General features: G+C 54.1%; 2 protein-coding genes across 2 annotated transcripts; both read right to left on the bottom strand.

Annotated features, from left to right (window-relative positions):
* Positions 1-11,666: 11,666 nt before the first annotated feature.
* Positions 11,667-12,641, bottom strand: LOC104559985 (olfactory receptor 51E2). Its single transcript, XM_010205173.2, has one exon. It carries the CDS (start codon positions 12,639-12,641, stop codon positions 11,667-11,669), a length of 975 nt encoding a protein of 324 aa, XP_010203475.2.
* A 4,667-nt stretch (positions 12,642-17,308) lies between these two features.
* LOC104561363 (olfactory receptor 51G2-like) lies at positions 17,309-18,283 on the bottom strand. Its single transcript, XM_010207012.2, has one exon. The coding sequence runs from the start codon at positions 18,281-18,283 to the stop codon at positions 17,309-17,311; it is 975 nt and encodes a 324-aa protein (XP_010205314.1).
* Between the last annotated feature and the right edge of the window lie 2,306 nt (positions 18,284-20,589).

The raw sequence follows: 20,589 nt of genomic DNA on the forward strand, positions 1-20,589 counted from the left end.
CTTCCAGCCCAAATCCTCTGCAATAAGAGAAGCAGACACGTTCTCCTTTTCCACCTCAAACCAGAGCTGCCAGGGGTAAGTGTTTGAGAGGATGGGGAGTTTCACACCCCAAAGCTGTGCTGAGGAGTTTCACACACACCCTGGCCAGCAGTGCAGGAATTGTCACTGTCCAGCACAAAGAGGATTCAGAAACAAAACTACTCCTCTGTTTTGTTTGCTATTTTTGTTGGCAGCCTGTTGTCATGTCTCCCTCATAGAATCACAGAATCACAGCATGGTGGGGGCTGGAAGGGAACTGCAGAACTCACCCAGCCCAACCCCCTGCAGGAGCAGCTCCCACCTAGATCAGGTCACACAGGAACGTGTCCAGGGGGGTCTCCAAGAGCTCCAAGGAAGGAGCCTCCACACCCTCCCTGGGCAGCCTGGGCCAGGGCTCCCTCCCCTCACAGGGAAACACTTTGTCCTTGTGCTTCAATGGAACTGTTTGTGCTCCAGCCTCATCCCATCACCCCTTGTCCTGTTGCTGGATACAACAAGTGCTGCCCCAAGCTCCTGACACCCACCAGTGAGATGTTTGTCACTGTTAATGAGCTGCCCCTGAGCTCAGTCTCCTCTTCTCCAGCCTGAACAGCCCCAGGGCCCACAGCCTTTCCTCACAAGGAAGATGCTCCAGTGCCCTGATCATCTTGGTGTCCCTGCACTGGCCTCTCTGCAGCAGTTCCCTGTCCCTCTGGAGCTGGGCAGCCCAGAGCTGGACACAGGACTCCAGATGAGGCCTCAGCAGATATGGCAGAGCAGAGAGGGAGCAGAACCTCCCTGGCCCTGCTGCCCACACTCTTCTTGCTGCCCCCAGGCTGCCGTTGGCTTCTTGCCCACGAGGGCACGTTGCTGGCTCCTGCTGAGCTCATTATCACCCAGCAGTGCCAGGTCTGTCTCTGCAGAGCTGCTCTCCAGCAGCTCACCCCCAGCCTGTGCTGCTGCAGGGGGTTGTTCCTCCCCAGCTGCAGGACTCTGCCCTGACAGAGTCAGCCTCTGGGCAATCAGCCAGTGCTCCCAGTGTGGTGCCAGCAGGGCACTTGCTGAGGCTCCCTCTGTGCCCTCACCCAGGTCAATGATGAAGATGTTGAACCAGACTGGCCCCAGAACCCATCCCTGTGCAACTGCACTGGCCACAGGCCTCCAGCTCCACTCTGTGCCATTGATCCCAGCCTCTGGGCTCTGTCACTCAGCAGCTCTCCATCCACCTCACCTCCACTCATCCAGCCACACTGCCTGAGCTCTCTGATCAGGGTGTTGTGGGAGACAGTGTCCAAAGCCATGAGGTAATGGGCTCAGGTTGTGCCAGGGGAGGTTTAGACTGGACATTCATAAGAACTTTTGTACCAGGAGGGTTGTTAAGGATTGGGATGTGCTGCCCAAGGAGGTGGTGGAGTTCCCGTCCCTGGAGATACTCAAAAGGTGCATAGAAGAGGTGCTGAGGGACAGGGGTTAGTTTAGTGCCAGGCCTGGCAGTGTGAGGGGAGTGGTTGGACTCGATGACCGAAATCAATTGCCTGTGTCTTCAGAAGGGTTTATTGGGATTCCACTGCTGGTGTTTGAAAAAGAACCTGTAAGAGCACTTTTGCATGGCCAAAAAAGCAACCTGAGCCTGCACCCGTGCTGGTGAACACTGAGCTTGAGGACACTGCACCTCCCTCTCTCCATCCCTGACCCAGCCATCATCGTTTTGCCTCAGAAGGGCTTCCTTACATCTTCCCAGGCACACACAAGGCTTGGCAGGGATCTGTGTATTCTGCTAGGGCTGCACAAGTCTACAGATGCACCCTCCCAAAAGTCACAGATAGAAACTCACAGATCTGTTGGAACAGGGAGGAAAAATCCAGTGGAAGCTGTTGTTTGTTTTCATTGCTGCTCTGACCAGCATCTCCTAACCATTTATGGTCCTTGTGGTTGCTCTTGCAGCATTTACATCTCTCTATCCATTCTTCCATCCATCCATCCATTCCTCCATCCATCCATCCCTCCATCCATCCATCTCTCCATCCACCCATCCATCCATCTATCCATTCCTCCATCCATCCACCCCTCCATCCATCCATCCCTCCATCCATCCATCCCTCCATCCATCCACCCTTCCATCCATCCCTCCATCCATCTATCCATTCCTCCATCCATCCATCTATCCATCCACCCCTCCATCCATCTATCCATCCACCCCTCCATCCATCCATCCATTCCTCCATCCCTCCATCCATTCCTCCACCCATCCACCCATCCACCCCTCCATCCATCCATTCCTCCATCCATCCATCCCTCCATCCCTCCATCCATCCATTCCTCCATCCCTCCCTCCCTCCATCCCTCCATCTCTCCATCCATCCATCCCTCCATCCATCTATCCATTCCTCCATCCACCCATCTCTCCATCCACCCATCCATCCATCTATCCATCCACCCCTCCATCCATCCATTCCTCCATCCCTCCATCCATTCATCCACCCATCCATCCACCCCTCCATTCATCCATTCCTCCATCCATCCATCTACCCCTCCATTCATACATTCCTCCATCCATCCATCCACCCCTCCATCATCCATCCATCCCTCCATCCACCCCTCCATCCATCCATCCATTCCTCCATCCATCCATCCACCCCTCCATCCATCCCTCCCTCCCTCCATCCATCCATCCCTCCATCCATCCATCCCTCCATCTCTCCATCCATCCATCCATCCATCCCTCCCTCCATCCATCCATCCATCTCTCCATCCACCCCTCCATCCATCCATCCATTCCTCCATCCATCCATCCACCCCTCCATCCTTCCCTCCCTCCCTCCCTCCATCTCTCCATCCACCCCTCCATTCATCCATCCATCCCTCCATCCACCCCTCCATCCATCCATCCATTCCTCCATCCATCCATCCACCCCTCCATCCATCCCTCCCTCCCTCCCTCCATCCATCCCTCCATCCATCCATCCATCCATCTCTCCATCCACCCCTCCATTCATCCATCCCTCCATTCATCCATCCACCCATCCATCCATCCATTAACCCATCCATCCTTCCCTCAGTCTCCCCCTGTTATGGTTTAACCCCACAGACATTCAGTGAACGCTCCCTCTCCATCCTTCCCTCAGTTTTTACTGCTAGCCACCATGTCCTATGATGTGGAACATCCCTTTAGTCACTCAGGGTCCTGGCTGTGTCCCTTCCCAAGTGCTTGTGCACCCCCAGCCCTGAGGAATAAATAAAACACCAGTGTTTTCTCAGCACTTTTGTGGCCACAAACTCAAACCAGGGCTGGTTTGAGCTGCTATGAAGAAAATTAACTCTCTCTCAGCCACAATCAGTGCACCCTCCAAGCCCCTCACCTCATCAGCCCAGCAGCTCTTGCCAGCACAGCCCTTGGCTGATCTTTCCATCCTCACCCTACATCACCCAGCCCTATTTCTGCCCTGCCACCCTGTCTCCTCTCAGTTTCCCACAGCCTGGGTGCCTCTGGCTGCAGCACAGGGACACTGCAGGGATGCAGCTGCTGCCATTTGGAGCTGAGAGTGGACATTTCTACAGAGGGCAACGTCCAGAGTTAGAACAGCGTGTTTCAAACAGGATTTAAAGCCCCAAAGTGAAGCTTAAACAACTGTGGGGTTTTTTTGCATGGGATCTTTCACCAAACACTGATTTTGCCCATTCTGCTGATGGGGTGCTGCTTTGCTCCTGCCTCTGAAGTGCCTGGTGCACTTCCTCTGGTCCTTCCTCACTGGGAGCCTGGCAGACAGTGCTGAAGCACAGCTGAGCAAGGATTACACTCTGCCTGCAGGCTCTGTGCTCTCTGTGCAGAAACTGGGCTGTGGCAAGTCATCCTGCCCCTGTGAGCAGACACGTGTCTCAACAAGGACAAAAACACAAGGAGGATGGGAGGAGCAGGCGAGGGATGCTCCATCCTCCATCTCACAGTGGAGCAATCAAGGTGAACAGCTTCATGCAGGGGCTCTGTGGGGGGAAGGACACCCAACCTCATGGGTGCAGGATGGGCCTTTCCCCTGTTTAATGAGTGTTTACAGCAGCCAGAACAGCCAGTGATGCACAGAATGAACCAAGCAATGCTTTTGTGGGTGTGAGACACCCAGAGCACGTCCACAGACGATGAGGGCGAGGTCCATGATCAAGTCTCTGCACAGATCCAGATGCTTAAATCCATTTCTTCTTGCTGAAGATAATGAGAGCGCCCTGGAAAGCTGTCTGCTAATTGAACTTACCAAGCTAATTATTTAGCTGGCAAAGTAAAAAGTGGAGGCACAGATGTCTGGAGCTTTGTCTGAGAAGTGGGGCAGTTGGAAATAGAGTTGATTCCATCTCTCACAGCAAGGCTAATGAGGTGAGCCACATGCCCTCCAATTAAACAATGCCATGTTCCCTGTTTACATGGACAGATGAAGCGTGAATTCCTTGAGTGCTGAAAAAGTCTTAACTTCTTCCACACCAGCCACTGAAGCCCCCGAGAAGGGCAGCAGACAAGCCAGGCAAATAATCACCATAGGTGCAGGAGCATTTCATAACATATTTCTTCCCTTTTTTTAACCCAGAAGGTAGAGCCTCTGGACCCAAAGCTCAAGCCCTTCCAGCAGAGCTCTTCTTTTACGACTTGCACGTCACACAGCACCGTCGTTCCCTGTGGGCTGTGGGTTGGAAGCCCTTGGCTGACAGCTCTGCAGAGGAAATGAGAGCTGGCTTTGTGCACACATTGCTTAATCTCACCCATCACTGTTAGCTGTGATAACAACATTCCTGCCAAGAGCTACGGTTGCTGGGTAGGTTACCAGCACATGTATTGACTGAAACACCACTTCAGGATCCCCAAGACAATGGGGTGGCACTGGTTTTTTCCTGCTGCCTCCAGTGACAGGACAAGGGGTAATGGATAAAAGCTGCAACACAAGAAGTGCCCCTTAAACACAAGGAGCAAGTGCTTTGGTGCTGAGGGGAGGGAGCCCTGGCCCAGGCTGCCCAGGGAGGGTGTGGAGGCTCCTTCTCTGAGGTTTCCAACCCCAGCTGGACACGTTCCTGTGCCCCCTGAGCCAGGGGCAGCTGCTGGAGCAGGGGCTGGGGCTGCAGCAGCTCTGCAGGGCCCTGCCAGCCCCCACCATGCTGTGAATCTCTGATTCTGTGTAGCTGGAGGACAAGCAGGACCGTCTCTGTCAAGAGAAGTGGCTGTAGTAACATCCTGGGAGTGATGCAGCCCCAGTGCAAGCAATTATGTTATTGACTTTACTGGTGAGGAGCCTGGGGAAAATCAAGCAGGAAAAAGGACTGAACTGCCAGTGCAAAGTGCTCTGCTCTGGCACATCTTCAAGGAGGAGAAAAGAAATGAGATCTTCACACCGAAACAGCAGACTGTTCCTTTTCATTGCCCTTCCAAATCTAATCCTGCATTACCTCTGAACTGGTAATGAAAAAGGCAGGCAGAGAGTCAGCCTGGAGCAAGCACGTCCCCAGGGAACAGCAGCTAGTGCCCTGGCTTTCCTGTGACTGGCATTCCCTGGATGGCTCCTTCCCTTGCTGCCTGACGTGCCTCAGGGCAATGCTGGGAAATGGCACCGTCCTGCTCACTGTGGGAGCGAGTCCAAGGCTCCACCAGCCCCTGAACTGCTTCCTTTCCATGCTGCCCAGCACAGGCCTGAGCCTGCCTCTGTCCACACTGCCCATAGTGCCTTTGGTTCATCTTTTGGCTGGGCACTGGGCAGATCAGGTTCTGGTCTGCCTCAGCCAGGTGCTCAGCATCCATGCCTTCTCCTCCCTGGAATCCTCAGTGCAACACAACTGTGACAGAGATGTGGTGGGATACCTCCCGTGCCTGGAGTGCCAGGGCTCTTCAGGAGGGACAGGCAGGGAAGGAGAGGTGCTGGAGTGGCCCTGCATGTCAGGGACTCTTATGAATGCTCAGAACTTCAGTGTACTGATGATGGGACTGAGGGTGTTTGGATTAAGGGGCAAGGCCAATAGAACTGATCTTGCTGTGGGAGTGCTGTAGACCCCCAAACCAGGGTAGGGAGGTAGATGAAACATTCTATAAGCACTCGGGAGAACTCTCATGGCCACTTGGTTCTTGTTGGGGACTTCAACTTCCCAGGTATCTGCTGGAAATCCAGCACAGCAGAGAGGGAACAAAGCAGGGAGGTTCCTGGAGCTTCCTCACACAGCTGGTGAGTGAGCTGAGCAGGGAAGGTGGCTGCTGGAGCTCTTGTGTGACCAGAGAAGGTCTTGGCAGCTGGGGGCTGTCTGGGGAACAGCGACCATGACACGGTTCAGCTCCCTGATCACAGAGATGTCAGGAGGCAGGGCAAACTGACACTTTGGACTGTCAAAGGGCAGGCTTTGATCTGTTTAGGAGGCAGTTTTGAAGGGAATAGGAGTCCAGGAAAGCTGGACACTCGTTAAGAAGGAAATCTTAAAGGCTCAGGAACAGGCCATCCCCACGTGCCATAAGACAGGCTGGAGGCAAAGAGGACTGGCCTGTCTGAACAGGGAGATTTGGCTTAAAATCAGGGGAAAAAAGCAAGTTGGTGGCCTCTGGAAGAAGGGGCAGACCACTCAGAACGAGAACAGGAACACTGTTAGGTTATGTAGTGAGGTAATTAGGTCAAAAGCCCAGCTACAAGTCAAACTGGCTTTAGAGGCAAAGGGCGATGAGGAAAGTTACTATGAAAACATTAACAACAGAAAGACCAGGGAGAGCCTCCATCCCCTGTCAGATCCAGAAGGAAACTTGGTCCCACCACATCAACCACCCCATCCATACTGAGCAACGATCCCCATGTCACAGCCCACGGAGGAGGCAGCCTGAGCTGGTGGTGATGATGCCCCGTGCTCAGTGCTGGGGAGACCTCGCTTCAAAGCCTGTGCTCAGGGCTGGGCCCCTCGCTCAGAGCCGGGCACAGAGCTGGGGAAGGGGCTGGGGCACAAGGGGCTGGGGCACAAGGGGCTGAGGGAATGGGGGTGTTGAGCCTGGAGAAGAGGAGCCTGAGGGGACACAGCAGCACTCTCTGACACTCCCTCACAGCAGCCTGTGGCCAGGAGGCTCAGCCTCTGCTCCCGAGTCACGAGCAACAGCACAAGAGGTTGTTGTGTTGAGGGTGTTGAGGCCTGGGAGAAGGAGGCTGAAGAGAGGCCTTGCTCTGGGCAGCTCCCTGCCAGGAGGCTGAGGCAGGAAGGGGTGGCCATCTTTGCTCCCAAAGGCCAAGCGCCAGGCCGGGAGGAAAGGGCCTGGAGCTGCCCCAGGGGAGGCTGAGGCTGGAGCTGAGGCAGAACTGTTTCCCTGAGAGGGGTGTCAGCCCTGTGCCAGGCTGCCCAGGGAGCTGGGGCAGTGCCCAGCCCTGGAGGGATCCCAAAGCCCTGGGGTGAGGTGCTGAGGGCTGTGGCTCAGTGCTGGCTGTGGCAGGGTGAGCTCAGGGCTGGGCTCCAGCAGCTCCAGGGGCTTCTCCAACCCAAAGGATTCTCTGCTCCTACAGCTCTGGCAAAGGCTGAACTGTGGGGACACACACAGCACTGACAGAAACATCTGGGGGGCTGTTTTCCTTCCTCTCCTTTCCCAAAGCACCTCACACAAGTGGCAGCATCATGGACAACCAGCTCTGTCCTTGCTGGAGGAGCTCAGCTGGCTCAGCACTTGCACCCCCTGTCCCTTCAGCCTGGCCTCTCAAGGGCAGAAGGGACTTGGCAACACCTTTGCTGGCCACACAGTCTTTCTGCTGAGGCTGCAGGTGGATCCTGAGGAATGGGGATGGCAGCAGAGCCATGGGAGGTGATCAGATGGGAACCAGCCCCCTGATCATGGCCAGGGTGGGCAGCTTCATCTGCATCTACCAGGGAGGAGCTGAGGCAGAACTGTGTCCCTGAGAGGGGTGTGAGCCCTGTGCCAGGCTGCCCAGGGAGCTGGGGCAGTGCCCAGCCCTGGAGGGATTCCAAAGCCCTGGGCTGAGGTGCTGAGGGCTGTGGCTCAGTGCTGGCTGTGGCAGGGTGAGCTCAGGGCTGGGCTCCAGCAGCTCCAGGGGCTTCTCCAGCCCAAATGATTCCACAAAATTAGTTCAATTCATTACCACTTGAAATAGAGAAGTGTAATGAGAAAGAAAACCCTACATCTTAAAACACCTTCCTCCCAGCCCTTCCTTCTCCTGGGTCTCTCCCTCCTCATCCCCCCAGCAGTGCAAGGGGACAGGGAATGGGGGTTACGCTCAGTTCATCACAGACTGTCTCTGCCACTCCTTCCTCTCAGGACAAGGGCTCCTCACACTTCCCCTGCTCCAGTGTGGGTCCCTTCCATGAGCTGCAGTCCTTCAGGACAGACTCCTGCAGCGTGGATTCTCCATGGGGATCACAAGTCCTGACAGCAAATCTGCTCTGTGTGGGCTTCCCACAGAGTTAGAACCTCCCTCAGGCATCCCCCTACTCCAGTGTGGGGTCCTGCAATTGAATCTCTGCTCCACTGTGGCCTCCATGGCTGCAAGAGCAGGGATTCACCATGGGCTTCACCACGTGCTGCAAGGGAACCACTGCTCCAGCGCCTGGAGCAACTCCTCTGCTCCTTCTTCACCGACCTTGGTGTCTGCAGAGCTGTTGCTCATCTCAACTCCTCTGCTCCTTCTTCACTGACCTTGGTGTCTGCAGAGCTGTTGCTCATCTCCTTTGCTCTCACACAGTGACTTTTTTTGCTGCTTCTCAGTTATGTTGATCACAGGGCTGTTACTGCCATTGCTAATCGTCTCAGCCTTGGCCAGTGGTGGGTCCATCTTGCAGCCAGCTGGCACTGGCTCCATCAGACATGAGGGAAGCTTCCAGCAGCTTCTCACAGAAACCAGCTCTGTACCAAAACCTGGCCTTGCAAACCCAACCCAGCTGTTTATTGGCACAGCTGACTTATGTTAGCATCATGCAGTCCTGCTAGCAACGAGCTCTCTGTGACAGGTGGCTTCAAATCACAGCATCAGCAGGGATTTCCATCATTTGGGGAGGTTTTATGTTTACAGGGGACTTTGCTAGAGTAGGATTATTGTAGGGTTTGTCTTCCTTTCAACAAAAAAACAGGGTTAATGGTTAAATTGGAATTGTACCCATTTCCTTCTACAAGGACAGGCACCTCTCCCATCTGAGCACCTTCCCACACAACTGTGGGATCATTGTGCTTGGAAAAGCCCTGTCAGATCATCAGGTGCAACTGGAAACCCAACACTGCCAAGTCCACCACTAAACCACGTCTCTGAGCACCTCAGCTACATGGCTCTTAGATAACACCACACAGGCCAGGGAACAACCTTCACGAGAGCAGCTCTGCAGAGAGAAACCTGGGAGTGCTGGGGGATAATGAACTGCCCATTGCAGCAGCATGGGCTGGTGGGCAAGAAGCCAATGGCAGCCTGGGGGCATGAAGAGAGTGTGGGCAGCAGGTTGAGGGAGGTTGTGCTGCCCCTGTGCTCTGCCCCAGCTGGGGAGGCCACATCTGGAGTGCTGTGTCCAGTTCTGGGGAGAGGGAAGGGAAGGGAAGGGAAGGGAAGGGAAGGGAAGGGAAGGGAAGGGAAGGGAAGGACCACTCCAGCCCCATACAACTCCTTGTTGTCTCTGTTGCCATCTCCAGGCTCCTGTGACTCTCCCCACTTCCATATTGCTCTCTCCTCCCTCCCTCTCCTTGTCCACTCCTTCCCTTTTCAGTCCCTTTTGCAGCTGAACCCAGCTCTTTCCCCACTCTCCCAGAGCCAGCTGTGCCTCAGCAGTCAGTCCATCCCCATCTCTGGCTCTTGACCCAGATGTTGGTCCAGATCCTGGATGGAGTTTTCCTTCTGCTGCAGAGCAGAGGTGCTCTGGGGCCTCAGCAATGGGCATTCCAGCTGGAAAGAGATTGCCAAAGACACACGTTGGAGAAGTGGTCATGTTCCCTCTAAAACAAGATGGAGAGTGAGAACCCCACACAGTTTCCACCTGCACCCAGGAGGAATTCATCGTGCCCCCCTGCGCTGAGGCTCCATTAAGCGTCTTTCTGGGAGACAGATGGATTGGAAATGTAATGCAGCACTTTCATTTGCTTTTATTTATTCACCTTTTTTTCTCTCAGCACAAAAGGGAAAGGGGGGGAAAAAACCCCCTAAGCAAGGAACATGTGGAGAATGAGCAGGAGCCATTCCTCAGTGCCATGGGGAGGGTTTGAATCCACAGCACACCTCTGCAAAACTCATTTGCACTTCCCAAATCACATTAGGTGCAGGTACAGGTTGTTTTCATTTCTCTGGGAAATGGGGTTTTTTACCTTTCTAACTTCTAGTAAAACACAAATATGACTAAAAATGACAGGGGGCAAAATTGCTTTTAAGTCCCAGATGGCCACTACTTGTGACTCACTTCTGTGAGAGAGTTTGTTCGGGGGGGAAAAGTGCTTTAATTCAGCACGAAATGTTAGAACAGGGTGTGTTTTGCTGAGGCTGGAGCTGTACAGGCACAGGCTAGGAAAAGGACACTCATTTTACTCTCAGTAGTAGCTGGCAGTTGGAAGAAACCACCCCAAGCTCCACCAAACCTTGCTGGTGTGTGAAGGCAGCACCAAAGCTGTTGCTGACCCGCAGGCTCGTTGGCTTTCAGTGCAATGGAAGAGGCTCGTGGTGGCGTCCCACTGGCAAAAGAGTGGTGGGAATACAGAGGGGAGAGGCTGTGAGGGAATGTGGCTCGTGGGGGACACCTGGGAGGTGTTAGAGAAGCTTGAAAGGTGGAAGCCTTGGACTTAATTCATAGCTTGTTGGGAGTTCCAGGCGTGTGTGAAGTCAGAGGTGCGAGACATCGCTTCCTTCAGCTTGGGGGTGTCACTAACAGCTTGCCTGGTTTTGTCATTTTACTGGATAAACTTCTTAACTGGATATTTTTCCTTGCTGATTGCAACCAATAACTCTGGGTCTGACTTTTTGTCTTGTGCCAGGAGGCTGAGCTGCCCTGGCTGAGCACCCAATGGGTCAGAGCGAGGCCGTGGAGGTGCAGGGCTCGTGCTGAAGTGTTTCTGCAATGTGTAACATCACCTGCTGCAATGATCTTACCTAGCAACTGATGTCACAGCCAAAGTGTCTGGCAAAAACTCCTCTAAGTGGTTTTTGCACAGTGAATCCACCACAAGCACAAGCCCTGGATCAACCAGATTGTTCAAAACCAGAGCTACAGGGTTGATTCAGCTCTGCCGCTGCTATGGACGAGGTGGGAACAGAGAAGTGTGATGTCAAGACATCTTCCCTAGTTGGTGGAGCCACTCTTGGAAGCTTACAATTGCCATTTACTTTTTGTCTCCTGGTAGCACCTCAGAGTCTCCCACAGAATCACACAGTCACAGCATGGGGGGGTTGGAAGGGACCTTTGGAGCTCATCCAGCCCAACCCCCTGCAGAAGCAGCTCCCACATAGATCAGGTCACACAGGAACGTGTCCAGGGGGGTCTCCAAGAGCTCCAAGGAAGGAGCCTCCACACCCTCCCTGGGCAGCCTGGGCCAGGGCTAAAACAGCTTTTCCTTATGTTTCAGTGGAACTGTTGGTGTTCCAGCCTCTCCTCCCACGTGCCAGGTTACCACACAAACAGAGGACAGTCCTGCCCCAAGGGCTGAGTGCAAAGCAAGAGGAGCTGGAGTGAGGGCACAGGAGTCAGCAGCCACGCACGGATCCCTGAGCAGCTCTGCTGCTGTACGTGTGGATTAGATTCAGGATCCTCCCCCGGATCTGCTTGGTCCTCACCCCGTAGATGATGGGGTTGAGCACAGCAGGCACCAGGATGTAGACGTTCCCCATGATGACGTGGACCAGTGGAGCCAAGTCCTTCCCAAACCTGTGCACCACGGACAGCCCGATCAGGGGCACGTAGAAGGCCAGGACCACGCAGATGTGGGCAACGCAGGTGCTGAACACCTTGATCCTCTCCTTCCAGGAGGCCAGCCTCAGGACAGCCCTGAGGATCAGGATGTAGGAGAGGCAGATGAGCACGGCGTCCAGCCCCATGACCAGCAGGATGGCCGTGAGGCCGTACACCACGCTGGGGGTGGTGTTGGCACAGGCCAGGTTCATCACGTCCTGGTGCAGGCAGAAGGAGTGTGACAGCATCCTGGAGCTGCAGAACGGAAGGGGCAGGAGGAGCAAAGGCAAAGGCAGGAAGAAGAGAACGCCTCTGGCCGTGGCTACCAGCCCCACCTTGACCGTGGCAGCGTTGGTGAGGATGGCGGCGTGTCTGAGCGGGTGGCAGATGGCCACGTACCGGTCCAAGGCCATGGCCAGGAGAATAGTGGACTCGATGGCTGACAGGGTGTGGATGAAGAACATCTGGACAAGGCAAGCTCCAAAGCCAATCTCCCTGGTGTTGAACCAGTAGAAGGAGAGGACACGTGGCACCGTGGAGGTGGACAGGGCCAGGTCGATGGCAGCCAGCATGCAGAGGAAGAAGTACATGGGAGCGTGCAGGCTGGGCTCTATCTTCACTATGAGCAGCACCATGCAGTTGCCTGTGACTGCCAAGATGTAGGTGGAGCACAGAAGGATTGCCATCCAGAAATGGGCAGCCTCCAGCCCCGGGATGCTGGCCAAGATGAAGGAGGATGGGCTGAGGTCAGAGCTGTTGGGGAAGGACATGGCACGTGGGGTGAAGCGTGCTCATGCTATGCCACGGCACTCCCCTGCTGCAAGGCAAAGAGAAACAGCAGCTTTACAAACCCTTCCCCATGACTGAAGCCCACGAGGCTGTGCCTGTGGAGTGTGAGGGAATCTCACAGCTGTCATGCAGAGAGCTCCTCTCTCCCTTCTCTTCAGCCCATTGTGGCTTTGTGCAATAGGTGCAGCAGGTGAGCAGGAGTTGCCTCAATTCTCTTAAATGCACAACAGTGCTGCAAAATCAGCATTTTAACTGGTAAACCCAGCAGCTGAGCCTGGTTTGTTGCATTTCCTTTGTAAAGGGCAAAATTCAAAGGGAAAAGAAAAAGGCAAAGGGTAGTTTTAGTGCTTCCTGCCAAACCTTCAGCTCTGCCTGAGTTTTCCCGTATGTGCTGTCAGATATGTGCCCTGTGAAAGCGGCTGCTGCACCTCCCACGGTCCCCAGCACTCCCAAGTGCCACAGACGTTGGGATTTCACCCTTTCTGCCTGAAAACAGACCTGGAAATATCAGGGCATCTGTAGAAACAAACCCAAACAATCAGATTCTTCACCTCCTCCTGCATCTGTGAATTCCCAGGAGCGCTGCAGGGGAAGGAGAGTGACAAAAGCCTTTGCTTTTGGTGCCTTTCTCTTCTCAGGGGTGAGGTTTTGTTAAATTCCTGGGATTTGCAGAGTGTTGGGAGGGAGCAACAAAGGCTGATGCAGCAGCATCAGAGCCCCAGCCCTTCACAGCCCCTCCTGGCACAGGAAAGCTGGGGACAGGGCTGCAGACCCTGTCTGACTTGCAGCCCTGAGCTCTGAGCTGAGGGAAAAGGGGGATTAGCTCAACCCCCAATGGGTCAGCCACATCACTACAACATCACTGAGGCTCCTGACTCTTCCTTTAATGCCCAGTCCGTGCAAAACACTTTGCATGGCAAGCTCTGCAGGCTGCTGGTGGAGCTGTTTGAGCACCTCTGGAGCTTCTGTAGCAAATGACATCCCTCTTCCAGCTTTTCACACACAGTTTACACACAGTGTAGGTGGGCTGCTACTGTCAACTTGCCTACAAAGCTGGGTTTTTATTCAGCAAAGCACTCCCATTAAGACACAAGATGAATGAACAAAGTGCTCCAGTAATTGCCAATGAGTGTCTGAGCCAACTTACCTGCCAGGCACTGAGGGGCAATTACAGTCTCATTGCAGAAAACATCTGCCACCCTATTCATTTCTTGGGAGAGAATGTGGTTTTGTGAGAGACAGGCACACAAAGCAAACAATCCCTGGATGTTCCAGTTCACCTCTTGCTCTGTGGCATCCACAAACTCATCCACAAACTCTGCAGAGTTTTAAACACAGCAGTGAGTGCAGGTTTCATTTCCCAGGGTGATGCTCCCACCAGCAAGCCCTGGTTACTGCCTTGAACGTGTGTCAGCACGTGCAGACAGCAAAACCATCCGAGCCACAGGGCCACTGGCAGCAGCCACAGCAGCTGATCTCAGTAAACGCTTTTAAACGTTGACCAGACTTGTCCCATGGAGACAAAACTGGTCTGAGACAAACTGACCAGCATGGAGCAGGAAATGGGACCAGTCTCCAGCATCTGAATCCCCCCCGGGCTGCTCTCTCCTGCCTTATGGCAGTGAGAGGGGAATGCACACACACACCCCCTCCAAAGCCCTCTGAGGCATTCTGAGTGTGAGGCTGCTTTTCCATACCATCTCACCAGAAAACAGGAGCAGAAATGTCACTTCAGAGGGGAAAAGGGACCAGGGAAATGAAAGCCATGAGGTGTCACTCCAAGCCATTTCTGAACCAAAATCAACAATCACCTTAATCAATGGGCTTTGTTTGGGGTTTCTTCCCAGCTGTTTGTCATCACTGGGAAGCAGAAAAACTGTCCCTGCTTGTGGCTCTGCTGCTGCTTTAGGAACCTGCCCAGGTCCTGGCTAAATCAGTCACTCTGGGCTGGCACTAGCTGTATTCAGAGCCACACAAGTTCTGCCTGTACTGAGCCTCATGCCACCGTCATCCACACCATTAACCTGCTCCTCACCTCCAGGACCAGCCTGCCCTGCCCCAGGCACTGCCTGGGCATGAAGGAGGGGGTAGCACCAGCCAGAGAATAACGTCCTCTGGGCTGTGGAGTGGAGCCATGGTGGTTAGGAAAGGAAGAAAACACAGAAGTGGCTGTGGCCACTGTGCACCAGTGTCTGCAGGACAGAGAACTGTCCTCACCCCTCTTTTAATTACAGTGTGGGCAAAGCCATGGAGCACAGCAGGGACTGCAGGCGTGAGGGAAGGGGGAGAGTGTTCTGGGGCAGAGGAGATGCAGAGCACAGGGCTCAGGGAGGGCTGGGGATGGCAGGAGCTGCCAGTGGGAACCAAATGACAGGAATGGCTTTCCTTCTTCTCCATCTCTATTTTCCTTCTTCTCTTTTCCCCCTTTCCCTTCTCTTTCCTCTTCTCCCTCCATCTCCCATTTGCCACCTTCCCTTCTCCTTCCCATTCTTCTGTCCCTCTCCTCTCCTCTCCTCTCCTCTCCTCTCCTCTCCTCTCCTCTCCTCTCCTCTCCTCTCCTCTCCTCTCCCTTCTCCTCTCCTCTCCCTTCTCCTCTCCTCTCCTCTCCTCTCCTCTCCTCTCCTCTCCTCTCCTCTCCTCTCCTCTCCTCTCCTCTCCTCTCCCTTCTCCTCTCCTCTCCTCTCCTCTCCTCTCCTCTCCTCTCCTCTCCTCTCCTCTCCTCTCCTCTCCTCTCCTCTCCTCTCCCTTCTCCTCTCCTCTCCTCTCCTCTCCTCTCCTCTCCTCTCCTCTCCTCTCCTCTCCCTTCTCCTCTCCTCTCCTCTCCTCTGAAATGCCTCTGACAGGTCTCACTGCTCTTCCTGTGCCTCATAGGAAACAAATGCATTGGCAAATGCTGTAAGTGACCCCATGGTACAGGGTGGAGAGCTCAGGGCACCACAGGACAGGAATTAGCAGCTTTAAGTGGTTCATCTCTCTCACACAGATGTCAAACCACAATTAAGTTTCCCATTCCCAAAGGTTTGTGAACAGATGTCCCTAGAGCAACAAAAAGACAGCTTCATAACTTGTAGACATGGAAGATTTGGGGCCATTTTATCCTGTCTGTGGGAAGGCACAAGCCAGGAGGATGATGAACCCTTTCTGCGTCCCTGGCTGAGACCCATCCTAGAGCCGAGCAAGAAGATGCTGAGACACTGACACCTCCCATCTGTGGACCACCCCTGGAGAGCTCTTCCTCCCATTCCCCTGGGTCACTACAGTCACTACCTGTCAGATCTCAGCTGGCAGATTGTAGCACGAGGTCTTCAGTGTCAGGAAGCCATTCCTACTGTATTTTTTAACCCCTTGTTTTTCAGCAAGCAATGGAAGGAGCTGCCCAGATGGGCTGTGGAGGCTCCTCTGCAGCCATCCAGCCCCAGCTGGATGAGTCCCTGTGTGCTGCTCTAGGTGCTGCTGCTCTGGCAGGGGGGTTGCACTGGATGAGATTTGTAGGTCCCTTCCAGCCCTTAACACTGTGATTCTGTGCAGCAACACCAGACCCCCAAGCACCATCCTGATGCACACCTAATTCATACAGTCCTCTGCTCAGCTACAGCAAACGCTGAAGGCTTTAAGCAACTGCAACCTAAGACCTTTGCATCATATAAACAGGGGGGGAAAAGGACTTCATCAATTCTTTTGACCTTTTACAACCAACACACGTCTTTTATTGAAGGCATTGCACACACACGTGACATTCAATGCACAACCATGGCTGGAGCATCAGACTTTGCATCAATGACATCAAAAAGAGATGCAGAAGCAGCACTGTTGACACACTGCAGGTGTGTATGGCTCTTTAGAAACACAGATGAAGATGAAGGCTGAGCCTCCTTTTAGGACTGAGAGTGCCTTGGGCCCTCTTAACCTCCAGAATATGCTCTGCACTCAGCCCCTGCAACTGAACTCCATCCCCGTGGGATGTTTCCAGCTCAACAACTGATGACTGGGGTATTCAGAGTGGCTCCAAACTCTTGCCCCAAGCCTTGTCCAGTTGAGGTTGCTGCCTGTGTTAGTGGTGAGGGAAGGATGATCCCATGCAAGGCAGTATGAGCAAAGCTCACACACTGTTAGCTGGCTGCTGGAGTTTGCATGACACGTGTTGCAGAGCTTCTGATCCACCCCATTGCATGACCTAGATGGGACCTACTTCTGCAGGGGGGTTGGACTGGATGACCTCTAAAGGTCCCTTCCAACCCCCACCATGCTGGGATTCCATGGCTCTATGTCTTGAAAAGAGAAAGACATTTCTCTTTCATTGTCTCCCTCTAATCAGTGCTTCCACCTGTGTCTATCACTGGATGCTTGGGGTGCTCACGGGCTGCTGGAAGGGACAAGAGCATCACGCTCGGACGAGACGGAGAAGATCACAGCTCTGGGTTGAGGGAGAGCCTCTGAGTGGTTCTGCAATGACCCACGTGGATGGAGCACCAAGAAACAAACCAGCCCTCTAACACTGACCAAGGCACCAGCCCACTAGCACTGACCAAGAGACCAGCCCTCTAGCACTGACCAAGGCACCAGCCCACTAGCACTGACCAAGGCACCAGCCCTCTAGCACTGACCAAGGCACCAGCCCTCTAGCACTGTGCAGTAGTGGTGGAGGAAGCTACCAGTCAGATGCACCCTTCCTGCAGAGAGCCTTGAGCAAAGCCTCACGGATGTGGCTGGACTTTATGCTGTAGATAATGGGGTTGAGAGCAGGAGGAATCATCAGGTAGGTGTAGGCCACCAAAGTGTTGACCAGAGGAGGAACGTTCTTTCCGAAACGATGGATCATAGACAGCCCGATCATCGGGATGAAGAACACCAGGACGGCACAGATGTGGGAGACACAGGTGTTCAGAGCCTTGAGACACTCCTCCTTGGTTGCAAGGCTGATCACAGTCCTGATGATGAGGATGTAGGACAGCACGATGAAGATGAAGTCCATCCCCACTGTCGATAAGAGGATGATCATGCCGTAGAAGACGTTGACTTTGATATCTGCACACGCCAGGTTCATGATGTCAGGGTGGAAGCAGAAGGAATGAGAAAGCTCTGTCTTCCCACAATAGCTCAGCCTCTTGAGCAAGAAGGGTATGGGGAGGAGAGACACCATCCCTCTCAGCACTATGGCCAGGCCTATTTTGAGGACAGTAGCCTTGGTCAGAATGGACGGGTGCCTGAGGGGGTGGGAGATGGCAATGAAGCGGTCAAAGGCCATTGCCAGCAGCACAGAGGACTCAATGAAAGACAGGACGTGGATGAAGTACATCTGGGTGAGGCAAGCATCGAAGCCAATCCTTCTCATGTTGAACCAGAAAAGGCCCAGAGTAGTAGGCAGCGTACAGAGCACCAAGCCCAGGTCTGTGACTGCCAGCATGGAGAGGAAATAGTACATGGGCTCGTGAAGACTTTGGGTCTTCCTGATGATGAACAGGATCATGCAGTTTCCCAAGAGAGCAGTAAGGTAGAGTGCACAGAAGGGGATGGAGATCCAGTGGTGAAGGGCTTCCAGGCCTGGGATGCCCATCATGAGGAAAGCTGAGGGTTGATAGAAGGAGCCATTGAACTCCCATGGGGTATGTGAGTCATGCTCCATCCCAGCTCACCTCTCACATGACCTACACCTAAAACAAATCAACAACACAAACTCCACGCAGTCAGACTCTCCACTGAATAGACAAGTGGGTAATAAGTGCTACATCCCCACACCCCCAACCTGCTCAGGTGCCCCCATGATGTGTCACACACTGTTATCTCAGGAGCAGAATTGCTTTGGTTGGAGAAGCCCCTGGGGCTGCTGGAGCCCAGCCCTGAGCTCACCCTGCCACAGCCAGCACTGAGCCACAGCCCTCAGCACCTCACCCCAGGGCTTTGGGATCCCTCCAGGGCTGGGCACTGCCCCAGCTCCCTGGGCAGCCTGGCACAGGGGCTGACACCCCTCTCAGGGACACAGTTCTGCCTCAGCTCCAGCCTCAGCCTCCCCTGGGGCAGCTCCAGCCCCTTTCCTCTGGTCCTATCCTTGTTACTTGGGAGAAGAGACTGAACCCCCTCACTCCACCCTCCTGACATCAAAAGGCCAAAAGTTGCACCCTGAGTCCTTAGTTAAGAAATCAGCACTGGAAACCAATGCAAAGCTCAGAGGATGGGCACAGGGGTGGGATTTCAGCAGCTCTCACATCTGAGCTGCTGTTAGTGCCACCACCTGACTCACAGCTGGGTGAAGGGGAGAAAATGGTCAAAGCCCTGCTTGGGAGTGCCTTTTACTCATCACAGGCAAAGGCAAGTCAAAGCACAGCGTGCTGCAGGCTCAGGAGCACTGCAGGGGCAGATCTCTGGGTCTGAATCACAGGAGAGGGGCACAGGGGGATGTGGTGGGGTTTGTAGGCAGGGATCAGGAATAAGAGGGCAGTGAAGCCTTCACAGAGATCCAGATGTTCAGCACAAGGCCACTGAGGAGGGTGTGAGCTGGGGAAATGCCCTGGGGTAAGAGACCAAGGAAAGAGGCCAGCAGAAGAGAACTGAGATGGGTAGGGGCTGGAGGGATGCTGCAGGGTAAGAGACCAAGGAAAGAGGCTTGTTCAGCCTGGAGAAGAGAAGGCTTTGCAGGGACCTAACAGCAGCCTTCCCCTACCTACAGGGAAGCTACCAAGAAGGCCAAGCCAGGCTCTTCACAGCAGTGCATGGCAGAGGATGAGAGACAAAAGGCATAAGTTGAAGCAAGGGAGGTTTAGACTGGGCAGAACAAGAGATGCTTCCCCATGAGGCTCATCAAGCATGGGAGCAAACACCCAGAGAGGTTGTGCACCTCCATCCTTAGAAGTTTTCAACTGGGTAAAGCCAGGAGCAGCCTATGTGAGCTCATAGCTGTCTCTGCTTTGAGCACACACCTCAAGTCTCTCCAACCTGACTTGCCCAATGAAGCTGTGAGCCTGTGATCTTGCCACAGGTCTCAGTCCTCTCGGAGGATTCAGCCATCACAGCACCCAGCCTCCCACACTGCCTGTGACAATACACCCTGGCAGAGATGCTGGAGAGGCTGCCAGGGTCCCTGAGCCCTTCTGTGTCAGAATGGGTGGATGGGGGGAAGCAGTGAGTGTGCAAAACAAGAGCTAATGAGAGGGAAAGAAACATTTGTGGCTTCAGCCTTAATTGCATCAGCTGTAGGACACAAACCAAGAGTGCCTGAATTATCAGCAAGAGGGTTTCCTGCAGCACAGCTCATTCTTGACAAAACACATTTCTTCCACCGTGTATTTGTTGTGTCCCCAACACGGTTTTGTTCCACCAGCCTCCTGCAGAGACTGATGTGCCAATAAATCCCAAAGCTTAGCAAGGACAAACATCTTCCTGCTCCAGGGCAGAAGCAACACATAACTGACAGCAGCTGGGGAAGGCTCCAGGTCATTTCGTTTCCTCCAGACAGGGACACTTGATCCTCACCTTCAGTTTGTGTGTGTGCAGCCCCTGTGTGTCAGAGCCAGGGAGCCACAGCCCTTTCTCAGAAGCCTCACCAGTGAGTCAGATGGTGTGGGTGTGGATGGGCAGCCCTTGCATTGGCCAAGGGGAAGCATCCAGAGGGACCTGTGGCGCTGAGCACTGGCTTGGAGCTCCCCAAAGGTAAGAGATGTCCTTCTCTGCTCAATGCCACAGCAGCTGAGTGGAGAGGGTTAATCTGCAGGCTCCAAAGGCTGGCTTAAAGGGACTCCAGGCCTCTGTGTGTGTTGTCTGTCTGTCTGTCTCCCCTACAGCAGCACCTGCCAGACAACCAGAGCCCTCAGGCACACAGAGATTCGAGGTGTCCAAGAAAGCAGAGCTCGATGGAGAGCAGAGGCTGTTAGAGCCCAATGGGAAAGGCAGGACTGGTGAGAACTGCCTGGGCTCTGAGGGATGCTCCTGCAAGGA

The sequence above is a fragment of the Colius striatus genome, chromosome 1 (genome assembly GCF_028858725.1).
Source record: "Colius striatus isolate bColStr4 chromosome 1, bColStr4.1.hap1, whole genome shotgun sequence".
Classification (NCBI taxonomy): Eukaryota; Metazoa; Chordata; class Aves; order Coliiformes; family Coliidae; genus Colius; species Colius striatus.

Coding starts and splice junctions, on each gene's coding strand:
- LOC104561363 (XM_010207012.2), bottom strand. CDS start 18,283: ATGGAGCATGACTCACATACCCCATGGGAGTTCAATGGCTCCTTCTAT.
- LOC104559985 (XM_010205173.2), bottom strand. CDS start 12,641: ATGTCCTTCCCCAACAGCTCTGACCTCAGCCCATCCTCCTTCATCTTG.